This window comes from Lineus longissimus, chromosome 6 (assembly GCF_910592395.1).
Source record: "Lineus longissimus chromosome 6, tnLinLong1.2, whole genome shotgun sequence".
Lineage (NCBI taxonomy): Eukaryota > Metazoa > Nemertea > Pilidiophora > Heteronemertea > Lineidae > Lineus > Lineus longissimus.
Window position 1 is genome coordinate 19,716,294 of NC_088313.1, and position 22,562 is coordinate 19,738,855.

Sequence of the window (22,562 nt, forward strand, 5' to 3'; positions counted from 1 at the left end):
CTATAAACTAATTTAGTAAGAAACGAGATAAAGAGCAAATCTTCCCCAATGGCTATATCCGGGTTTGCGCGAAGTAGGCTTCTACAAAGGCTTCATATAGGCCAAGAGTCCACAAGGCAATAGTCATTTCGAGAGGTTTGTCACAGGACAGAAGATTAGGACATCCTTGCACTGATATCGTACGGACATCTCGAGATGAAGCTCTTCGTGCTTCTCCTCCTTGTAGCGGCAGCGACTGCAGAACTCGAGAGAATCAATTCGCAGGTAAATTACACCTCAAAGGCACTGAGCCGTTCGCTCCTCCGAGAGCAGGCCGCCAACAATTTTCATCCACTGTTTTCAGTCCTTGCCGATCCTGTCCAGCTCCTACCAAGAGTGATCCATGATCTTCATTGCACTCTCGAGACACCGACACTAGCTGTTTCTGCGGGTTCCATGTCAGAGCTTGACCGGTGATTCTGGATGGCGGTTAGACTACGGACGCAGTGGACCGGCCTCGTCTCTAACCCTATGAGACAGTATGAATAGGATGACGAAGTGGACTGCCCTGGGAGTCTAGATGGCGGTTTTCTCAGTGTGTGCCCGGTCCGATCCAGCTCCAGAGTCGACGAAGTCCTTCCTCTTTTCCACAGGTCCTTGTTTGTTACTCTTTCTGCCCATTTGAGGTGAAAGCTGTGTACATACTGAGGCAAATGTCAGCGAGATCATACTCATAATTTCCATTTGTCCTTGATTGGGATTCCTTGAGGACAAAGTCACAACCAGAATGCAGGGATACGTTCATTTTATCATATTACTCGTTTCAGGGAACTGGTGATGATGGCGATGAATTCGACTCCAATGGTAAGTATAGCAAGTCAGTCTATATGCATGTGGTCTCTTTTCTGGAATATATTTACAATTATTTGAATTATGACCAGTACATTTCACCGTGTACAACACGATATAGTCGTACCACTGTGTGGTTGACGTGTATAATGTGAAGGCACTCTAGATTTTATATAATGGCAGCCGAGCATCGTCTTGGAATTTTTTCTATGATTGCATCTGGTTTATGATATATATAGTTAAGGGCCGTTACTTGGTAATGACCTATTACACATTTTTGTACCTCCGGCTATTTAAACACCGATAGTAGTCAAGTGGAGTAACCCTCAAGATCGTTACAATGAACTGTTCTTCAGGCACAGCCGTTCACCACCCGTTGAAAACCAGGGCTCAGGAAAATCGGTCGTAACCTCACTTACACCTTCTTTATTACAGCCGTTCTCATCAGGCACGTCCGTACACCACCCGTGTTGGCCAGGGGGTTGCTCTCCTTCATGACACAGAAATTCGTCAACAAACACGTGGTCAACGTTGGGGACATGTCCTTCAGACACCTGCGTGGTAAAGCATGGGAGGAGAATTTCGAGAGATTCGCTCTACAGAAGGCGCGGAATGGTTACAGACGTGACGATGTACCGATCCGCGATGCCCTTCCCAACACCCTCACCATAATTGAGACAAACGCTGCCGATCGCGGAAAACTTTCCGAAGAATTCCGAAACCGCGACACGACCTCTTCAAAGTTTATCACCGATGACGAGTTTAAGGTGCACACCCTGACCAAGAACAACAACAAGTTTGACTATATTGAGACAAGTCAGGAGAAGGTCGAAATGGGGATTGACCATAATGGGAATGTCAATCATTTTGCTGGGACTGTCAAATGCCGAAACAACGGCAGGCGCGGATCACGGCAGAGGAGGTCTGTCTTCAGGCTGAAAGGCAAGCTTTGCACACGCACTTGGATAAACCCGTCCCCGCCAGAGTCTTCACTGGGTACGAACTCGGGGACGTCGGGTCAGTCTGGAACGGGCAATGGGCAGACCGGGCAGACTCGGCCACAGCGCTCCTGTCGCAGAGGCTACCGTCGTGTCGCCGGGAGATGCGTGAGGCAAAGACGAAGGCAAAGTGGTTAGGCACCCTTTGAGTATACTCCAGACGCAGTGAATCGGCCTCGTCCCTCACCATATCAGACACTATGAATAAGATGACGAAATGGAATGCTTTGGGAGATGTTCTGTTAAGTTACTTTAGTGAAGACAGCTAAATTTCGCTGGATATCTTTCATGAGGCTGAAGTTCTTTAAAAAACCAGCCCCGTTCGTATTAATTGAGTTTTCTTGTGACTCAGCTTAGAAATAAACATTGCTGCAGTGCAGTTTTGTGCACGCAAATACGCTGAAGCTTGGCAGGTATTTGTATAGTCTAAACGACGGTATTAACAAAGCCAAGTAATTTTTAAACCATTGATAATAAACGATATGAGACAATAAGTTGTAGTTTTTATTTCACGAGGGCATTTTTTTCGGTTTGTTCAGAGATTCAGACTTCAGGCAGGGCACTGGTCAGAATGGGCAAACTCAACCACAGCGCCGTGCCTGTCGAAGGGGCTTTCGTCGTGTCGCCGGAAGATGCGTAAGACAACGACAAAGACATAGTGGTTAGAGGGGACCTTTTGAGATGCTCTGATGCCAGTCACTACAGTTGTGCTGATAGCACCATGCACCCTATATTAGTCTCGTGAACTTGCACTCAGTCCCAACAGAAGTATTGTATTCGTCCAAGGAGAACGTAACGATGTACAAGAGGTCAACTATCATACTTTTCACTGAACGGAGAAGAGTCCGTGGACGAATTGTGACATGTCCCTGGACTGATTGTGCAACGAATAGAGACATGTCTCTGGACCGATTGTGCAACGAATAGAGACATGTCTCTGGACCGATTGTGCAGCGAATAGAGACATGTCTCTGGACTGATTGTGCAACGAATAGAGACATGTCTCTGGTCCGATTGTGCAGCGGATAGAGACATGTCTCTGGACCGATTGTGCAACGAATAGAGACATGTCTCTGGACCGATTGTGCAGCGAATAGAGACATGTCTCTGTGCAGCGAAAACAGACTACTCTCCCTTGACTGAATGTGCAAGAGCACGCGTCCCGGGCCCTGGTCAGCTTGTGCAACAAATAGAGACATTTCCCTGGTGTGGAGTGGTGTCCCTAGAAATCCTTGACTGATTGTGCCACGGTGGTTTCGATCAACCAGTAGAGACACCATGCTACAACCAGATAAACTACATTCTACAACAGAACTCAAGAGAACAACCTCAGTTTTGCACTTATACTTTATTGCAATTGACCCATTTTCAACAAACAACAATTAAGTATTTCTATCACCGGGCTGGAATAATTTGGCACCATCTAAACATAAACATAAGAATAATTTACTTGTTGTTGATTCACAGCTTATTCATATCGCCAATAGCCCATTTTTCACAAAGAGTATATAGTGATGACACCTACTGACACTACGCCAGCACTGAAACAAAGTAGGAAACCAGCAAACTACAAGACATCAACAATCACAAAATATAACTCCACTTAATGATTTGTCATTTTCTGATTGAAATAGGGAACCTCATCATGACCACCTGTAGTCATGTAGCATACCTAACTTTAAAATATCAGTGGTTACAAACCGTAAGGTACAATATATAGGCCTATACTTTAGCAAAATAGTTCTCTCTCTCAACAAAATAGCACACCCAGGACAAGACATACCCTGATATGGACCACACAAAAATAAGTATTTATCAGCCATCACAAATTGACAAAGAGGCACCAAAACACTCACCGTGAGTACTTAGAACACACTTGAGTCATAATCCACTGCCATGAGGCACAGTCTTCAAGGTTACATTATAAGCCGTTAAACATGAATATATCAAACAGTTAAAATAATCTTAAAGGCACACAAACACATTGGTAGTTGTGAAAATCTCAATTCATCTTCGAAAAGTTTTTAAAATGTTCCAAATCACGATCCATCAATCTTTGTTCGCGAATAAATTTTTTATTATTTATGTTCTTCAACAACACACTGATTTCACCCAATGAAGGCAGTCTCTTTGAAGAGCAAAACAGAACTGAGCAAAGCTCAAACAGTATCTGATGTTGCCCCCGCACGCACCGACTTCACCCAATGAAGGCGTCGACCGTGAAGTGTGAAGTGTGACCAGGCAAACAGCTGGAATATGGCACAAGCTACTGGGATGTAGATGAGGAGGGAAAACACTCCCATACGATACGCCTCAGCAGCAACAGTATCCATCTCCTTCAGGTTAAGTTTAATAGAGCCGTCAGCGTTCCCCGATTGGAAAATATCATGACCTGCAAGAAACGAAAGTTAGAATAGAAATTAAAAAAAACAAACGGCTCACTACAAGCTGCAGATGTTCTCATCGCAGAAACACCCTATATGCAGAATACACACCATCTGTTGCCATATCTAACAATGCCTCAATCAAAAGTAAATTCATTGATTCTGAATCACACTTGGCAATCTCAGTTACTGCTGCATAATTAACAGTATATGCTTTGAAGTGTGTTCCGGCTATAAAGCATTTATTGGTCCGGCTGTTGTGTTGTGCGTGTTGTGATGTACAATTTACAGAGATTTCACTTCCTATCTCACATGACTCGGCACTAATCTCAATGATAGCTCCCCAGTATTACTGTTACCAAAACGGTCCGTTTCCTTACCTGTTTGTACTGACAGTAGCCACATACCCAAGAGAGGGGCAAGGGTCTGGCCAGGTTTCGACACCAAGGCAGATGTGCCAAACATCAGAGCGGAGACAGCCTGTTTCCGACCATGGATGACGAAGTCCTCATCGACCAAGTCACTGATCACCAGGTTCAGCAGTTTGCAGGTACCCTCAGTAAAAACACGATTACTGAAAGGAAACAATCAGTTTTTGAAATATACGTGGAATTATCCATTCAGTTAAGAACACCATGCCAACAGTCAATTTCTATTCTGCAGCATTCATTCATGTGAATCTGTATCACTGTGGCTTAGTAAGAGCATGGTGTCATATAGGCCTAGTGACTCGGACCACTAGGGTAGGTTGCCAATTGGGTGTCTTGGACAACTGATGTGGACTTCCACCAGGGAAGAGTCCACTACAAGCCACTAAACAACATTTACTCACCTTGCGATAAAAATAGCCAGCAGCCAAATTGAACTTGGTCCCAACAGCAGCATGACAATGGCGAGAATGAGTTTGATAAAGAATAGCATTCGTATCACAGCATAAACTCCCATACGACGACACAGCGTCAAGAAATACAGGTTGTTGATGTGTGGAGCGATGAAAGATATCCCTGAAAAGATAGAGCAGAATCATTAGACAAAGTGGCGTGTCTCTCTGCTAGTGGTGACTGGTTGTGCCATTGTCTCTCCTCGTGGTAACTGGTTGTGACATTGTCTCTACTTTAATATTGGTTCAATACCAATTTTACTCATGATTGAACGGAAGTAGCCTTGGGTATTTCTCAAAGACACAAAGACTTAACAGTGTCAGTAGTTGTCCTTCAGAGATTCCTCAATGCTAAGCAATGTGTACTTGAACCATGCCCCACTGATACTTACCTAGAAGTACGGAACAACCAGTCTGAGATATGGCATCACCCAATAAATGGTCCAAAAATAACGGGAAAAAGTTGCTATTAAAATGACAGTGAAATACCTGAAAGAGAGAATGGTATATCATCAGTATATCAACAAGTAGATCTTTTCTTTTCCCATTGTCAGTTGGGAAAATCTGTCAGTATTTTGCACGTGTGATAGCCAGGATTAATCTGATGTTAGATTATCCTTGCTCATGTGATACTCACCTGAACTAAATTCATGGCAGCAAACCACCCAAAGTTGCGATGTGACAGTAGCTGCTTGACAAATGTTTTGAGCACAGCTCTCTCAGGCAAATGAGCAACATCATCTGGAACACTGAAATAGAATCACATTTGTATTTTAGAGCTTACGTCTTTACATGCATAAATATCATTAAACTTCATCTCATAAAAGAGAGATAATGTACAGCACCAATCTACTGCATCAGTATAGACGACTTGTATGATGTTATGGCAGACGGAGTCAGGAAGCGCAAAAGAGCTACATCGCTAGTGACGTCCGGTGGATTATAGCAAATCACTTTGTATACCACTCAGTGACCTTGTGCAAGTCACTTTAAAACTTTGAAGATGTACATAACTGATGCCCCTTTTACCTGGCCAGTGACTGATATAAACTTCATGAACTTACATAGCGGCCAAAAGCCCCTTTTGACTATCCTCATCATGTTTCTTAGCACGCAGCTCTATCCTCGTATTGCAGTATTTCTTCAACATCCTCGTCCCCACAGTGAAACCGACCAATGAAATAATCGTCAAAGCCACACAGAATACTCTAAAAGTCGTTTTACTGCCTCCGCGATCCCAAGCAACGTAAGATATAAAAACACTCAGAGACCCGACTGCGCTAAAAATTGAGCAATAGGAATTTAAAGTAGTCCGAGCATTGGCCGAGACTGCTAAATCTGCAAGTAGGGCGGAGTGATGTAAGTCGACCATGGTGAGGAATCCATCATAAAGGCACAGACAGATCACGAACTGTATCGATGGGTTCGTCCACGATATCCAAAATGCCAGGAATGAGAGGCAGAAGAACGGGCCATTCCAAGAAAGTGCAGACATCCGACGAAACACAACCCCTGGCTCACCGGACTTGGAGTTTAGAAACTTTCTGTCGCTCAACCAGCCGAATAACGGATCGTTTACCGAGTTCCATATCAGGAATATCGTCTCGCCGACCCAGAATGACGTCTTGTCGATCTTGTATATTGAGACGAAGACCTCGACGTGATAGAGGAGGAATACGTTGTGTAGAATGGAGGTGAACAGGGCCAGAGACCCGTACCAGACCTCTAGCGCCATCTTGTTGTAGAAGTTATAACATCTGAAAGTAGAAACAACTTTATTGAGCATGGCATGAATGGATACGAACTGAAGACAACATTTCAGTCATTTGTTTATTTTTTCAGTACTGGTACCTCTATTCTGAAGCTGAAACTAGCTAAAGGAGAAACAAAACTGAGAATATTGTGGAGTGATGATCGGATGTATATCTATAGGTCCACGGAATTCTGAAGTGTGAGCCGGGTGCCACCTCCTTCTTCTGCCTCTTGCCAAGCCTTGGCAGTACCATAACAAACATATTTTCAAAATTGCTCTGCGAGACAGACAGACTATGTTACAGATTCTCGCAGTGTCAGTCAACTAGTGACAGCGGCATAACACACACAGACAAAAGAAATTAGAGAGACTGAAAAATCAGTCAGTGGCCAGCCATGGTGTCTACATGTATTTAGGGAATACAATGTAATGTATAGTGTACATTTACGCACACAAATGTATACTACTTCCGAAACCATTCTAAAACCCACCGTTAAGTAACTTCTATGTGAGTTGATCACCATTTAAATAAACCAACAATCTTTTCTAATACGTTAACAACACTCACCATCATGAATTGATTTACAAATATCACAATCAGGGGGCTTAAAATCAAAATTGATCGACAGAACTTCTCCCGTGCGGATGATCAGCTGTTGACCATCTTTGAAAGTAGATGGCAGCACTGAATCAACCTCAGCAATGGAAATTTAAAGGGATAGTCCACCATTGGTTTTGATGCGGCGGGGTGATCTTGACAATGTGCAATCTTGATGATCAAGATGCTCATGACTAGGATATTTATAGTTAACATGGGAGGGGGGGGGGGGGGTTTGGCTGCCTGAAATCATGATTTCTTCCTTCAAAATGTAGGGTCAAGTAAGCTGTAGGCCTACCTTTCGACATGCTCCAGGTTGTCTTTTCTCCAGGATTGTAGCTGTCCATCTGACTGAGGAGCGCAGGAGATCAAAGTCACCCTTAATTACATTAAAAGGCTAATCTGGATCAGTCTTTTAGGACACTTATACCAAGTTGTGGTCAATTTTCAACGAAAGTCTTTCCTCCCTAGCTCCCCTGCCGTGGACCGTCAGTACTACGTAATACGCACACAAGACGTCTCATGGGAGTCATGCTGGTTGAATAGTACAAATATGATAAACCGCAAATTTGAGGACATGCTACCTCTGACTTATTGGATGACGGGTTTGCGGGAGCTGGTTCAGGGGTTCCAGCTGGAAATCGTCCCCCGCCCCAGCACCGGGACGAGTGTTGGCCTGAGCTTCAGGATGGGGGAGACATACGGAGTTACATCGTCAGAATAAACGCGTTCACTGGTATCATGTCTTGTTAAAACACCAGACTAAAAATTTAAGGGGTCAGGTCATCAAGGGATAAGGTTGCAATGAAATGGAGTGCGCCCCTGCCGTCTCTTACCTCAGGCACAAAGGGCCCACTGCCTTTGACTGAGCTATCATCTCACCATGCTTGTGAAGACATACACAACCTGGCCCCCTCTTCTACCCTTACGAAAATGATCAGGGATCCACCATGGTGAAATCAGAGTTTACCATGTTCACCATGGTAAAGTGCTGACAGTTCATGGTGAATTGTGGATTAACCATGGTGTGATTGAGACACATTTTTCCTAAGGGATGATTGCGGGTTCGAACCTCAATGTCACTGTGGACGCGAACACGTTTTGCGGCTAAGGATCAATCATGATCATCAGATGGAAACAACTCACGCTTTGAACGTCATGTGTTTCATTCTCGACTTGAACAGTCATCCGAGTCGGGTTAGAGTCATTGACGCCTGATTCCTTGGGATGCCCAAGTATGCGCGTCCGGTGTGCAGTAAAACCTCTCTATTAAGGACACCCTTGGGACTGAAAAGTACTGTCTTAGAGAGGTCAAATTGAATGGCAACAACCAATTCGGAACCAAAACTAGTGTCCTTAATAGAGAGCTGTCCGCTAAGGGAGGTTTTACTGTGTATGTGAACAGCACACGCCCACTTTACCAAAGAGCCTGCAGCTGAGGTTGAATATCAAGTGCAACCTATCAACTAACGCTCAACTTAACCGGAAATGACTTCATAGTGAGCTAGGGATAGGATGGTGGTTAGGAGTAGACTCTGTGTGAGGATTAACAACAAATGTGATGTTATTTATTAAATTATTATTCCTGCAGTGCCTTCTTAGTTGTATAAGAGGTATGTATATTACTTATAGGTTACGTTTAACATACCGTATCATTGTTAAATTGTTGAGGCGTTGACTCCCATCGAAATATCAGTTGCTTAGTTGTCAGTTTCATTCATTCTCGATATGAGTTATGACAACTGGTCGCCGGGTGTTTCGTACCATTATGTTTGTATCCTGGTGCACTTTTGTCCTTCTTTATTATCACAATAACGAAGCCACATCAGCTGCATATGATATGGTTTCTCCTGAAGCTTGCGTGAGTCATCCCCATGATGTATTAGATGGGTGTTTCTGTAGGGGGGGTTTTCTAGTGTATAGATAAAGACACACTGTATCCCACCTACTCCTACCTGTGTCATGTAGGTGTAGGCCTATATGATTAAATACACATTGCCTAGCTCAGTACAGTAAAACCTCTCTATTAAGGGCACCCTTGGGACTGAAAAGTACTGTCCTTAATAAAGAGGTGTCTTGATTAGAGAGGTCAAATTGAATGGCAACAACCAATTTGGGACTAAAACTAGTGTCCTTAATAGAGAGGTTGTCCTTAGTAGAGAGGTGTCCGCTAAGGGAGGTTTCACTGTATGTTGGTTTTATTATAGGGTAGGCCTCTGAGTCCTACTAGTAGCTTACTAACAAACAGAAACCATGCTGATATTAACCCTACAGAAATAGCTTGTTTGTAGTTAGGCCTCTTTTGGCACAGTTAGTGGGAAGGCTAGGTTTGATTATACATGTATTATCATTTCCCAACTGAGCAAATATTTGGTGACCTCAGGAAGAGTGAATGGATTTTTCTGAGTATGATGACCAGTTAAGGAAGGGTAAAGTTTGTTTATTATAGTGTCACCCCTAATGAAAGGGCCAGCCAGCTTTTTGGCTTATGAGACACTCTTCACTTCCAAACTCCTATCTCTAATGCCAGGCGCCTGGCGAGAAGGCAGTTTGTACCCTATATTTAACTAGCTGGCGGCTAACCAACCGGCCGCATCGGAAAGAGGTTACCAGCGGGCCTCGTACCTTCGACCTTCCGTTCACGAGGCGGGCGCCTTAACAACTAGGCCATCGTGACCGGAAGGGTAGGTCAGTTTGCCTGAGTGAATAACCTCAAATGTGAGTGTCTTCATCAATGGCCAGCTACAATCATGGTAAATGTATGTGGGTTCATCCACTATCACTTTAGGTATAGTATATTCCAGTTTCTCAAGTAACCTGACTATAAAACCTTTTCTAGTTCTGAGAGAGACTGGCGCCATGCCTAGTCTCTCTTAAAGCACAGTCAACAGACACCAACCCCCTCAGACTCAGAAACCACAAACGCCCAACCCTTCGCTATAGGCGTACAATGAAGACCTAGTTTGTATATTTTTGGATTACACCAAATCCCAGCTCAGCTTCTTCACAAGTTGGTTTATCAATATTGTCTGAATCCTAAGCCCCATTACAAACATGTGGTAGCACTTTCAAAGGGTTAGTGTCTTGTTAAAGTGCATCCTGACCCTCAGTCAAGATGTTGAGGGGGGCGGAGGGGGCTCTGTCACTATAGAGACTGTAGGCCTTTATTCAACTTTAAAACTGGTGATTTCAGTCCCTTTCCGGGCAGTCTAACTAATGCATTGATATCTTGGCTTGATAGAATCTTGGAATGATAGAATATTGGACTTGTCGAAGTGGTCACTCTGAGATAAGACATGCAAAAGATACCTATCTTGAAAACTTCTTTTTAAAAATCTGACTTCATGATCATTGGGGGTGGTGACAAAATCCATGATAAAAAATTACTTTATCTGCAAATACATGTATAGTGATAGCAATGATCTAATCATGTATGATGATGATCAACATCCTTTTCCTAAAAATTGCCAGAATATCATGCTTTAGTTTATGACATATCATGTGCATACTGTGTATTCACATTTATAAGGTCAGTTCTTTTAGACACCATGATGACATATCATGTGCATACTCTATATTCATCCTTATAAGGTCAGTTCTTTTAGACACCAGGATGACATATCATGTGCATACTCTATATTCATCCTAATAAGGTCTGTTCTTTTAGACACCATGATGACATATCATGTGCATACTCTATATTCATCCTAATAAGGTCTGTTCTTTTAGACACCATGATGACATATCATGTGCATACTCTATATTCATCCTAATAAGGTCTGTTCTTTTAGACACCATGATGACATATCATGTGCATACTCTATATTCATCCTTATAAGGTCAGTTCTTTTAGACACCATGATGACATATCACATGCATACTCTGTATTCACCTTTAGAAGGTCAGTTCTTTTAGACACCATGATGACATATCATGTGCATACTCTATATTCACCTTGATAGGTCATTCAAGCAGAAACACCAAGATAGGAAATAGAGTTCCAACGACCTTATGAGAGTGAAGATAGAGTAATGTGGGGGTATAGTGAGATAAGGTGGGTCAGAATGAAACAAGCCAATCTGACCACTGATGATCTCTTGGATCTTATTATACATTGTGTTTCCTGATGACTTCTTTGGAAGATGGGTTCACAAAGAACGTGTCGGGAGGACGAGGCGGAGGAAAAGATAGGCCTTCAACCACGTTTATTGCTCGTCTCCATGTCTCATGTCCCAACCTACAGATGAGGCAGTCTAGAAATGTACACTGCGTCAATGATATCATGTCAGTGATATTTGCAGTATGTCATGTGCATTTAACACAATTGGAAAAGGTGTAATTAATCCTGAATAAAATGGAATACATACATGTAGAATGGCATAAAAAGTGAAAAATTTATCAAGTGTAGTTGGTGTGGTATAGATACATTGGCCTACATTGTACGTTATTATAGGTTACATCTGCAGAATTGCCAGGTCTAGTTGTAGCTGGTAGACGTTTGTGTATTGTAATAGGTTTTTCAATTGATATCTACCATGACATATGTTTTTATGTCAAGAAGATGACTTTAGACTAACAACTACCCACACACCATACAGTATTCACAGTTTTAGACTTTTTCATTGCTTATTACTTGTGTACTTGGTATAATCACAACATCCGTGTTGATTTTTATATACTATTGGTTTTTATAAACTTACTCCATCTCAAAAAAGCTTGATGTATTTGCAATATCCGGGACTCAATGTTTACATGAAAGTTTGGTGGCAAATATCCAACTATCTAAAATTTAGCTATCACCAACTAGCTGAGGACCATTATTTTCCTACAAATAGTTCATATCTTGTCTTGGCTCTTCACACAATCTTTCTGATTTTTCGCATTTTTGAGTGCTATCTCTTTCCATTTCAGGACTACAGGAAGACAAAAGTAGAGAGGAATTTCATACTTATGACGTGACGGTACCTTATATAAGAGGACTGCGCTATCGCAGGGATACAGGGACATTACTTCATGTAAGTAGTCAAGAACCATCGGCCAGGTACCTTGCACCAAGACAGGGCGGTCATACACTGCTTGGACTCATCCGTATTGAAGAAGAGTGATATATTTTTCATGCCTTTCTTTTATCCTGATGCTTAAAATCCAGTTCGGCCTCAAATTTTCCTGTCGCCATCCCTGTCTTTTTTCGAATTCCTGGAAATGCCCTGTCATTTTGTGGTTTTGACAGCAGCACGGCTATTAAATCATAAATTTGTGGAAGGAATGAGACGGAATGAGTTTCAAGACGGCCATAGTCCGGGGAGTTTTAAGATGTGACTGTATGACATCAGAAAAAACGTTTGTTTTTTAAGAAGTGAAAGTATTTACCTTGTCTGCAGTGAACAAACATCCGATATTTGTACATTAGACAGTTGTGCATGCTATGGCAACTTTACTCAGACACCACCTTGTATGTTGTACCTCCTCTCAGGTGAGGAAATGGCAGTAACCGTGGATGGGTAATGAACTGTAGCTGTAGGACATGCTGCAGGAATAGTATTGACAGGATGGCACAGATCTGCACACGATCTACAAGACTGCCTACAAGACTGCCTTCTCGGCAGCTAGCAAACATCTTGTTTCCTCTTGTGTGCTTTTAAAATAGTGACTATCTCCATTACCGTACAGTAGTACGCCTTGCTCGATATTTATCTTTAAAAGAACCGGAGCATCCGTGGAATTGATTTTCTCTAAAAGGTAGCGAGGGACCTGTTGTGATGTTCGTGCCTAGCAACGAGCGCTGACTACGCTCGGTATCATGTTACTGTCGTTTTCTAAATTGTAAAAGCACGATCGATAGTGCGACGATATGATTAAAGGGAGGCTGAAGTCGCATCACAGATGAACTTGAAAGGTTCGGATGGGATTGTCTTGGTAGGATCTGTAGGCTAGAGTCACTTTGACTAATCAGCATTCCCAGGACTTGCTTGGAACAGTTTGGACAATAGATGGCTTGTCCACAACCTGTGTCTCTGCCTATGTTGAAATCTGTGAAACCATGTCGGATGTGATAAGTCTGCCCTCTCCTCTCAAGCAAGGCCAGCAATACTCAGATAATTTTACCATTCCTTTCTTTCATGAAATTCAATCGAGTGTAGTTTCATTGTGATTTCGATTGAGCGTGTTTAGTGGTTTGAGGAATGTCTCAAAGGATAACCACAGGATAAGTTGACCATAAAGATTCTCACAGGTCGTATTACGCTTGTTCATGAATGTTATAGAAATCGATTGAGATCTCTATCAAGATAGATCCTTATAAATGACCTGTCGTGTCCATCACAGGATGAGCATTATATTACTTTGAATAACTCCTAACAGCCCTCTCAGTTGCCAATTAAGTAATTGAGCCGACTGTCCCTTTAACCCTTAAAGGGCTGTCACAAATACAATCAGTCATGCAGATGTTGGCTCAATTTTAAATCTGATAGAGGTATAAAGAGGTGTTTTATCCCCCTCCCCCTACCAATGACCAATAAGCTACCGTCATCTGGCCAGTTTCAGGCATCAGTTTTGATGGTGTGATGCTAAGCAGACAGTTACTGTTTGCATGAATATTCCTCCTGTCAGTGCAAATACAACCCCTAGGCAAATTCTTCATCTTAAACATCGTCTGGCCAATTTCAGACTTCTAACATCCTCAGGCAAACACGCAAGGGTTAAATGAACTAACGCTGCCAGGACTAGATAAGATCTCGTAAAGTGGCATGCTCATCCTTCATCCAGATTGGATCTATGTTTGTTCATGTAATCCCTATTGTTCAGCAGAGCCCTTCAACCCTTATGCAACTCAACCAGTTGGAGCCCGGCCAAGAGGTCAGGTAGATTGGGGTTGTTGTGCATCAAAACTCTAGCCCAACTGACAAGACTCATCCATTGATTGAGTGTTTTCCATGTGCCTGTGATAGCAGGGCCAGGGAAAGGGTTCAGGCTGAATGTTTTTCAAGTAGGAACAGCATTAAGTGGCGTTCATATGATGGCAGCAGGGTCGTAGCTGATGGGACAAAGTCTTTTTGCCTCAGAATGCGAGAGAGATGTTTCAATCTGCCCCCTTCCCCAGTCTAAAAACATGACTAATAAGACCCTGCAGGGTGGGGAGAGCTGTGAAGGGTTCAGGATGTTATTAGTTGATGGTTCCTTAGAGGACATTGAACACCAACAAAGGGAATTCCTCAAATTTATTGCCCATGATTGCTTAGTAGCTGTTCTTAATGGACCCTTAATTCATTATCTATTTCTGTGAAGGGGGTGTTACCAGGGCAGTGGCCACCCACGTGGGACAGGGCGATGACTCCCTGTTATTCGATTCTTGTGTAAGCTTTTCAATATCAGTCTATCAGCCCTATCTGTTACAAAGAGGAAACAACTAGTTTTTTCCTAACATGCTCTCACTGACAAGACATTTTAGTTGCAGCAACAGGCAACAAATATCACTTGAGACAAGTATCTCCCATTGCGGGTCATCACAGGTGAAGTACCTGATGCTCCAAAGGCTTGCTATGGGAGGATGCCACCAAACACCAGATCTCAAAGCACATTGCAGCAACCGTTATTGCATGCAGCTGCAACAAAAATCTCTAATTTGTGAGCCACTTTCACCTGCTAAAGAAGCTGATTTATGAAGCATGTAATGAATGTATGATAATTTGTACACAGATATGATTTATATAATGGCTTATAGTAGTTAGTGTCTGGTTTGAAAGGTGGGAAAGGCAGGTAGATAGAGAAACCAACCTGCTTTTAGAAGAATCTGTTGCGTAGTTCTGGTTGTAAAAATGTTAGAAATGTTGTTTGCGATTTACTTTTTGTGATGAAGTTGGGTTTTTATAGAAGAAAAACATCCAAATTGTGGTAATTTCAGGTTGAATCTTTTTGCAACAAGTTTGCCCAAGAAGTTTGAATGCTTACTAAACTACAAACACAAATGAAACGGCCAGGGGCCATTGTGCTCACCGTATACATCTTTTAGTAGGCAGGATCATGCTTAGTTTAGAGGTGAATATGGTGAACACAATCAGGCATGAAGACTTTTTTTAGATGTGTATTGATGTCAAGTAATAAGACAGGGCAGTATATATAAATTTATGATCCAACCAATAATTGTCTATGACTTCAACAAGATCAATATCGTGTGATTGCTAAGAGTCCCTGCAATAAAAAATTCATCGAAAAAAAGTCATTAATAAGCAAGATATTGCACGTCCTACTTTTTCAGTTTTGACCCCCTGGTGGCCAAATCAAGAATCAGATGAGGCCAAAATTCGGTGTCAGAGATTATCTGATGTAGGGGGTTACATGTACCAACTTTCAAGTTCATAGCTTCAGCAGTTAAGAACGTGCCATAGTTACACTCTAATGGCCAATTTACGCCATTTGACCTCTGTGACCTAGAAAAGGAGGTCAAATCCAAAAATCGTAGGACATGTGGTGTATCCTTGCTAGAAGTCCCTGCCATAAAAATTTTATCGAAAACAATTCACTCAAATAAGCAAGATATTGCACTTCTTCCTTTTTCCATTATGGCCCCCTGGTGGCCGAATAAAGAATCAGATCAGGCCAAAATTCGGCATCAAAGGTTATCTGATGTAGGGGGTTATATGCACCAAGTTTCAAGTTCATAGCTTTACTGGTTAAGAAACGTGCCATAGTTTACACTCCAACGGCCAATTTACACCATATGACCTCTATGACCTTGAAAAGTAGGTCAAATTGAAAACCCGTAAGACATGTGATGTATTGTTCCTAAGAGTACCTACCATAAAAATTTTATCGAAAACAAGTCACTTATAAGCGAGATATCACACTTTAGATATCTTTTTGCCCCCTGGTGGCAAAGTTGAGAATCAGATCAAACTGAAATTCAGCACCAGAGGCTATGTGATATAGGGGGTTATATGTACCAAGTTTCAAGTTCATAGCTTTAGTGGTTAAGAAACGTGCCATAGTTTACACTCTAACGGCCAATTTACGCCATATGACCTCTGTGAACTTGAAAAGTAGGTCAAATTAAAAACCCGTATGATATAAGATGTATATTTGCTATGAGTACCTACAACACAAGTTTCATCGAAAACAAGTCACTAATAAGCGAGATATCACACTTTTTAGATATCGACATTTGGCCCCCTGGTGGCCAAGTTGAGAATCAGATCGGACCGAAATTCAGTGTCAGAGGTCACCTGACCTAGGGGGTGCTGTGTACAAAGTTTTAAGTTCATAGCCCTAGCGGTTAAGAAACGTGCCACTGTTTTTTAAATAGGATACGACGACGGACGACGACGACGGACGACGGACACTGCGGTATTACATAAGACTCCCCTACAGTGAGCCAAAAATCAAGAAAATGTAAGATACAAGTCAGAAAAGACAAAAGGGAAAAGATAAAAAATAATAAAATAAAAAAATATTTTTGGCCGTCCCTGACCGGGGTTTGAACTCACGACCTTTGGATTGCCACAACACGAAAAACACAAAACATGCAATTTCGGCCATATCTGTGTCTGCGTTGTGACCTCTGTGACCTCGACAAGTAGGTCAAATTATAAACCCATATGATATATGATGTATCCTTGCTATGAGTACCTACCACAAAAGTTTTACCGAAAACAAGTCATCAATAAGCGAGATATCACACTTTTTAGATATCCACATTCGACCCCCTGGTGGCCAAATTGAGAATCAGATCGGACCGATATTCAGCACAGGAGGTTATCTGATATAGGGGGTTATATGTACCAAGTTTCAAGTTCATAGCTGTGGCGGTTGAGAAACGTGCCATAGTTACGCTGAAACAGCCAATTTATGCCATTTGACCTCTGCAACCTTGAAAAGTAGGTCAAATTAAAAAATTGTACGATATATGATGTATCCTTGCTATGAGTACCCACCACGAAAGTTTTATTGAAAACAAGTTATTGATAAGCGAATTATCACACTTTTTAGGTATCCACATTCGGCCCCCTGGTGGCCAAGTTGAGAATCAGATCAGACTGAAATTCAGCACCAGAGGTTATCTGGTATAGGGGGTTATATGTATTAAGTTTCAAGTTCATAACTGTGGAGGTTGAAAAACGTGCCATAGTTACACTGAAACAGCCAATTTACGCCATTTGACCTCTGTGACCTTGAAAAGTAGGTCAAATTAAAAACCCGTATGATATATGATGTATCCTTGCTATGAGTACCTACCACAAAAATTTTATTCCAAACAAGTCATTAATAAGCGAGATATCACACTTTTTAGATATCTACATTCGGCCCCCTGGTGGCCAAATTAAGAATCAGATCGGACCGAAATTTAGTGTCACAGGTCATCTGACCAAGGGAGTCCTGTGTACAAAGTTACAAGTTCATAGGCTTAGCGGTTAAGAAACGTGCCACTGTTTTTGAAACAGGATACGACGACGACGGACGACGACAGACGACGACGGACGACGGACACTGCGGTATTGTAAAGACTCCCCTACGGTGAGCCAAAAAGGTTGTGGAAGTGTTCTGCTTTGTAAGGTATAACAGGGCGCGTAAAAGTGCAGTTATTCTGAGTTTCAGGTGAGCAGATTTTGGCACTGCAACAAATTCTGTTCCCATCATAAGTACTTTTGCCCAGGTGAGAGTCAGGTGACGACAAAACTTACACTTTGCAAAAAGGGTCAAACAGAGGTATTCTTCTCACAGTCTTCTTACAAGCATTCTACTCTTGGAAGTGTTATTATCCATGGAGTATTCCTCCTTGAAGGCGGGATAAGTGGACCTGCTGGCTTCGGAGGCAGCATGTCTTCCTTCACCCAATAGAAAGCGATTACTTCTCAAGTGAAAAGTAAGCCGTACTCTCGCCAAAGGTGAAAGGGATTCATCAAAGGCTTATTCTAATGAGCTATTTCAGAACCATCACTTACCTACAAGTTTTTTTCACCATTGGAATTCACTTTTTAATCCAAGCTTATTTTGCCAAGGTGAAACACATTGATGATGGGTTGTTTCCAATGCGAATCTAAGCCATGCTCTCTCAGGTGGCTTTCTTCTCAAACTCAATACTTTAACTGAGAAGGGAATAAAGCATCGAAATGATGTTAGATTGCCTGTTGTTCCAAGTGCACATTTCTGCTACTTCACCACTTTTATGATTAACGCTTGTGGGAAAGACTGGTGCAGAGAAATAGATTTGCTGCCAAGTCCTGATGCAGTTCATGTAGCCTTGTCTTCAGTACAAGACAAGACAAAGAGCTGTGAGTCCTGAGTCATTGGTAGCTACTGCCTCTGGACAGGGAAAGGAATTGGTCTTATCTGAAACTTGCTCCTAAGTCTTGCTACAGTCCATTTACCATTGTCTTCAGTACAAGACAAGACATTGGATTGGCAATGAGCTGTTGGCTGTCATCTGAACAGGGAAAGGCAATGGTCTTATCTAAGATTCGCTGCCAAGTCTGGATGTGGTTGATTTAGCTTTGTCTTGCCAGGCAAGGGATTGGTAATTAGCTGTAAGAAGTGGTGCAAGGAATGCTAAGCGATAACTACAGAATTCTTAACATGACTGTGGTCTGCCGGCATTAGATGTTTGACCCTCCTTCCTTCATGTTCAGGGTATCCTGTTTCTTCTGAACACGTACAACATTGTGGTCGACATCAAAGCGATGATGCATTGATGGAGATGTGTGGTCACATATTGGCACTCATCTTTCGAGAATGACTCAGTGGTCAGCGCTCTTATTGCACTCGATGCGACCCTTGATGAAGTCGATATTGAACTACCTTCGGGAATCAATAATAAGCTAGTGAATTGTAAAACAAGGCAATTGAACTGTCTGCTCTCATCCATCAGCTCAGTACAGCTGAACAGCGCTAGTATCTTGGCGGCCACCTGTTCTAAACTGAAGTCTAGACTGACAAGACCAAAAAAAACATTGCTGGCGGTATCTGTCAATTGCAATGAAAGAGAGTGCATATGGAGTATGCTGCTATGGGTTTGTTGAGTTGTGTGTGTTTCATTCTAGCTAATAATTCATTTACATTCTCTTCTTTTGCAGAATGGTCACATGAAAAAGACGGAATTAGCCTTCACGGCGTTTAATCGAAAGATCGTTGTTGATCTACACCTGAACAGGTAGGTTTTTTATCGTTCAAGAACCACCTATTGGCAGACAGCTTCACCACAGATAACGATGAGGCAGCTTCCCATCACAGTAATGATTATATTCCTCTTTGTAGCATGTATGAGTGAATGCAGCTAACAGCTTTTCCAGAGGCCCTGTACATTCCATAATGGAAAGAGACTTCCCAGGCCAGTTCATCTTATCCGCTTTCTGAACCTTTCATGCCGCTGAAGATATTCTGATGCTCTCTAGCAGATCAGTAAGCGCTCAGGGAAGTCTCACTAAACACTTTTTATGACCCAAAAAATCCTCCCATTTCCATGTTTCGTAATGGAGAAAAATTGGAGTTGCAGAATGGATTATGCAGGTTCCTTTGGAGGCTACTACTCCGGTTACTATGCATGTAATATACCCACTCTATAGACAAGACTGCTAGAGACCTCTTTTGCAAGAGTTTGATCCTGTCCTTAGACGCTTTAGCAAATATTGTCAGGCTCTGGTTTTTCATGAATGGTTTTCCCAGGCATCTCCTCGATGTTGTGATAAAGTTACATTCATTCTAGTTTTGACATCTGCTTTTACTGAATGTGATTGCCTTCGATTGTTCACCAATTCCAGGACTAATTGCTGGTCCCCAGGCATGTGATTGGATGTTGCTGAATGTTTTTGCCCAGACAATCAAACAAGAATGTTTTTCAGACATTATTTTATTTTTTCTTGATGTCTTCGTGATCATGGGTGAAAAACTTCCGAAACTGACCATGGGTTTAATGTTTGCAAGCTGTGTCTTAAAGTGTAAAGATATTTCAACTCAAATGCACCATTACATTTCAGCAGCAAACACAGAAGTAGGTCTAACGCAAGAAGAATGCTCAAAAAAACCAAATTCAAGCTTTGCGAACACTTCACCGTTCGCAGTAGAAAACAAGACTTTGATCATGTCGACCAGAATTAATGCACTAAACAGAAAAAAACTCCCGACATGATAGGTTCAGATTTCAGAAGTGCGTGGGCATTATGAAAACCTTTTAATATCAATAAACCATAGGGTCTCGCAATATGCAGGGAAACAAACAGATGCACCCAGCGGCAGATTCGGCAGGTATCGAAAGTTGATTATTTTATGTCATGTTCGATAAAAGTCTAGACAAACCATGGCAATCTCCTTTTTCGGTTTCCCAGGTCATTTGCCGCTATCAGGGAATTCGATTTTACAAATCACATTGCCTTATGAACTGTTGGTTAGGTTTTGAAGCTCATAAAACAGTAAGCCATTTACTTTAGCTACGAGGACTGTATAGTACCATGATGATTGTCAAGTGCAGCAGGCAGACATTATTCCAAAATATTCATGTCAACACCTATTGACACTATGTTTGTTGAAAAGTGCTCGATCAGCACTTTCTGATATACTATTTGTGTCAAGATAGTTGCAATATACTGCAACGGTAGACCAATATCAAGTTTGTACAAAACCTGTATGTCAGAAAAACACCAATTACCCAAAAGACAAAAACTACCTCATAACTTATTATAAGCATTATCTTCAACATAAATCAACTCTCCAGACTAAAGATGATTCATGATTTTTATGACAACATATACGATTTAACCAGTTGATCTTCACAACAAACTTTATTGCCACTTGGGTCCTGATTGCCCATGTTTTACCAAACGATTTATAACATTCAAATTTCATAGCCATTTTGCTGTAGATTGGCCATGTTGTGAGTTATAATATCTGCAGCTGAGTTGATACCATTGCTATGCTATGGTAGCCTTTGAACATGATAGAGTTTGACGGCTAGTCAGCAACTGATCGGCTTAGAATTGATTGATTAGATCGAGAAACTGACAAGGGTGACAGATAGATCGTTTATTTCGGTCATGTCTTGAACTCACCCATTCCTTTAGGCTACTTATAGTAATCCAAGGGAGTGGCATGTTGGCTTTATTTGGCCTTGGAGGTTGATGGTCATATCCATGAAAATCCCTTGACTCCGCCATTTGGATTGAGAGTACTTTTTAAAGGACGTTTAATAGGTTGGGTATGAGATTTGTCGGTTTTTCAACCAATGTTTTCCCAAGTTTGCAGACATGAGTCACAGTGCCACAATGTAAGAGATTGGTTGATAAGTTGTAATGAGTTTGATAGCTGCTAAAGGAAAGAACCAACTCCGTTTTCAGGAACGAAAGATTGCTGCCACTTGTCACGAATGCTGGGAGGGGCAGACTCAACTACAACTGTGACTGAGTCTCTGATAAGTTTTAATGGGTTTGATAACCTCTTGATAATTCTTGCCTCCATGCTGTTTGCATTTACAGTGGAACCCCGGTAACATGGGACCGAGGTTGAATGGTCGCATTACCTGGGTGGTTGCGTTAGTGAAGTTGAAAATTTGGGGACAAAATGCATGATTAAGTTTTTCTGCCAAAATTGTTGAACTTTTTCATAAGTTCAAAATTCTGAAAAAATTTCAAAGTCAACAATTTTTTGGGACTGATGATGTTTCTTCATTTTGAGCAGGAAAAAAAAGTGAAAAAAATATTTGGACTTAAAAATTTTTTCATCTTTTTCGTAAAGTTGAAACTCACCCTAACCCTGACCCAAAATTCTGACAAATTCTGACAAATTTTCAAAGCCAAAAATTTTGGGACTGATGATGCAAGGGCCATTCTTCTTCTCATTGCTCTATTCAGTTCAATATGGTCATGTTGAGACTTTCATTGTATCATCTGTGTAGAAAGTGCTTCCAGGTAACCAATATCCAGGGTACATTACATGCTATTATTGACATTGTCACCAATGTGTTAGAGATGCCAAAATCTGCTGTAAGTTCACAAGATACCTTAATGCGTTTCTTATGTTTCTCTCCACCATTGATGTTGTGAACAAAACCAGAAAAGTGACATCCCTATTTCTGGTGGAGAATGTCATCCTGATGTTGGCAAGACAATGTAAACATGAGCTCATCACAATAGGCCTATTCCTT

General features: G+C 41.8%; 3 protein-coding genes across 7 annotated transcripts in view; 2 read left to right on the forward strand and 1 right to left on the reverse strand.

The window, feature by feature from the left end:
• Positions 1-96: 96 nt before the first annotated feature.
• Positions 97-2,320, forward strand: LOC135488968 (uncharacterized). The gene is made up of 3 exons (XM_064773983.1): positions 97-264; positions 807-843; positions 1,264-2,320. Exons 1-3 carry the CDS (start codon positions 196-198, stop codon positions 1,962-1,964), a joined length of 807 nt encoding a protein of 268 aa, XP_064630053.1. The 5' UTR covers positions 97-195; the 3' UTR covers positions 1,965-2,320.
• Positions 2,321-3,169: 849 nt separating this feature from the next.
• On the reverse strand, positions 3,170-7,498 carry LOC135488965 (transmembrane protein 180-like). Its single transcript, XM_064773979.1, has 7 exons — positions 7,412-7,498; positions 6,155-6,847; positions 5,728-5,839; positions 5,483-5,579; positions 5,043-5,214; positions 4,591-4,784; positions 3,170-4,218 (listed from the first exon to the last, which is right to left on the reverse strand). Exons 2-7 carry the CDS (start codon positions 6,823-6,825, stop codon positions 3,986-3,988), a joined length of 1,479 nt encoding a protein of 492 aa, XP_064630049.1. The 5' UTR covers positions 6,826-6,847; positions 7,412-7,498; the 3' UTR covers positions 3,170-3,985.
• Positions 7,499-8,942: 1,444 nt separating this feature from the next.
• The window catches only part of LOC135488963 (disintegrin and metalloproteinase domain-containing protein 9-like), a 51,485-nt gene continuing 37,865 nt past the window's right edge, over positions 8,943-22,562 (forward strand). For all 5 annotated transcript variants that reach the window (XM_064773972.1, XM_064773975.1, XM_064773974.1 and 2 more), the window contains exons 1-3: positions 8,943-9,054; positions 12,353-12,456; positions 19,504-19,580. In XM_064773972.1, coding sequence (XP_064630042.1) covers positions 9,003-9,054; positions 12,353-12,456; positions 19,504-19,580 — 233 coding nt within the window. In that variant the 5' untranslated portion in view covers positions 8,943-9,002. The remainder of the gene's footprint in view (positions 9,055-12,352; positions 12,457-19,503; positions 19,581-22,562) is intronic.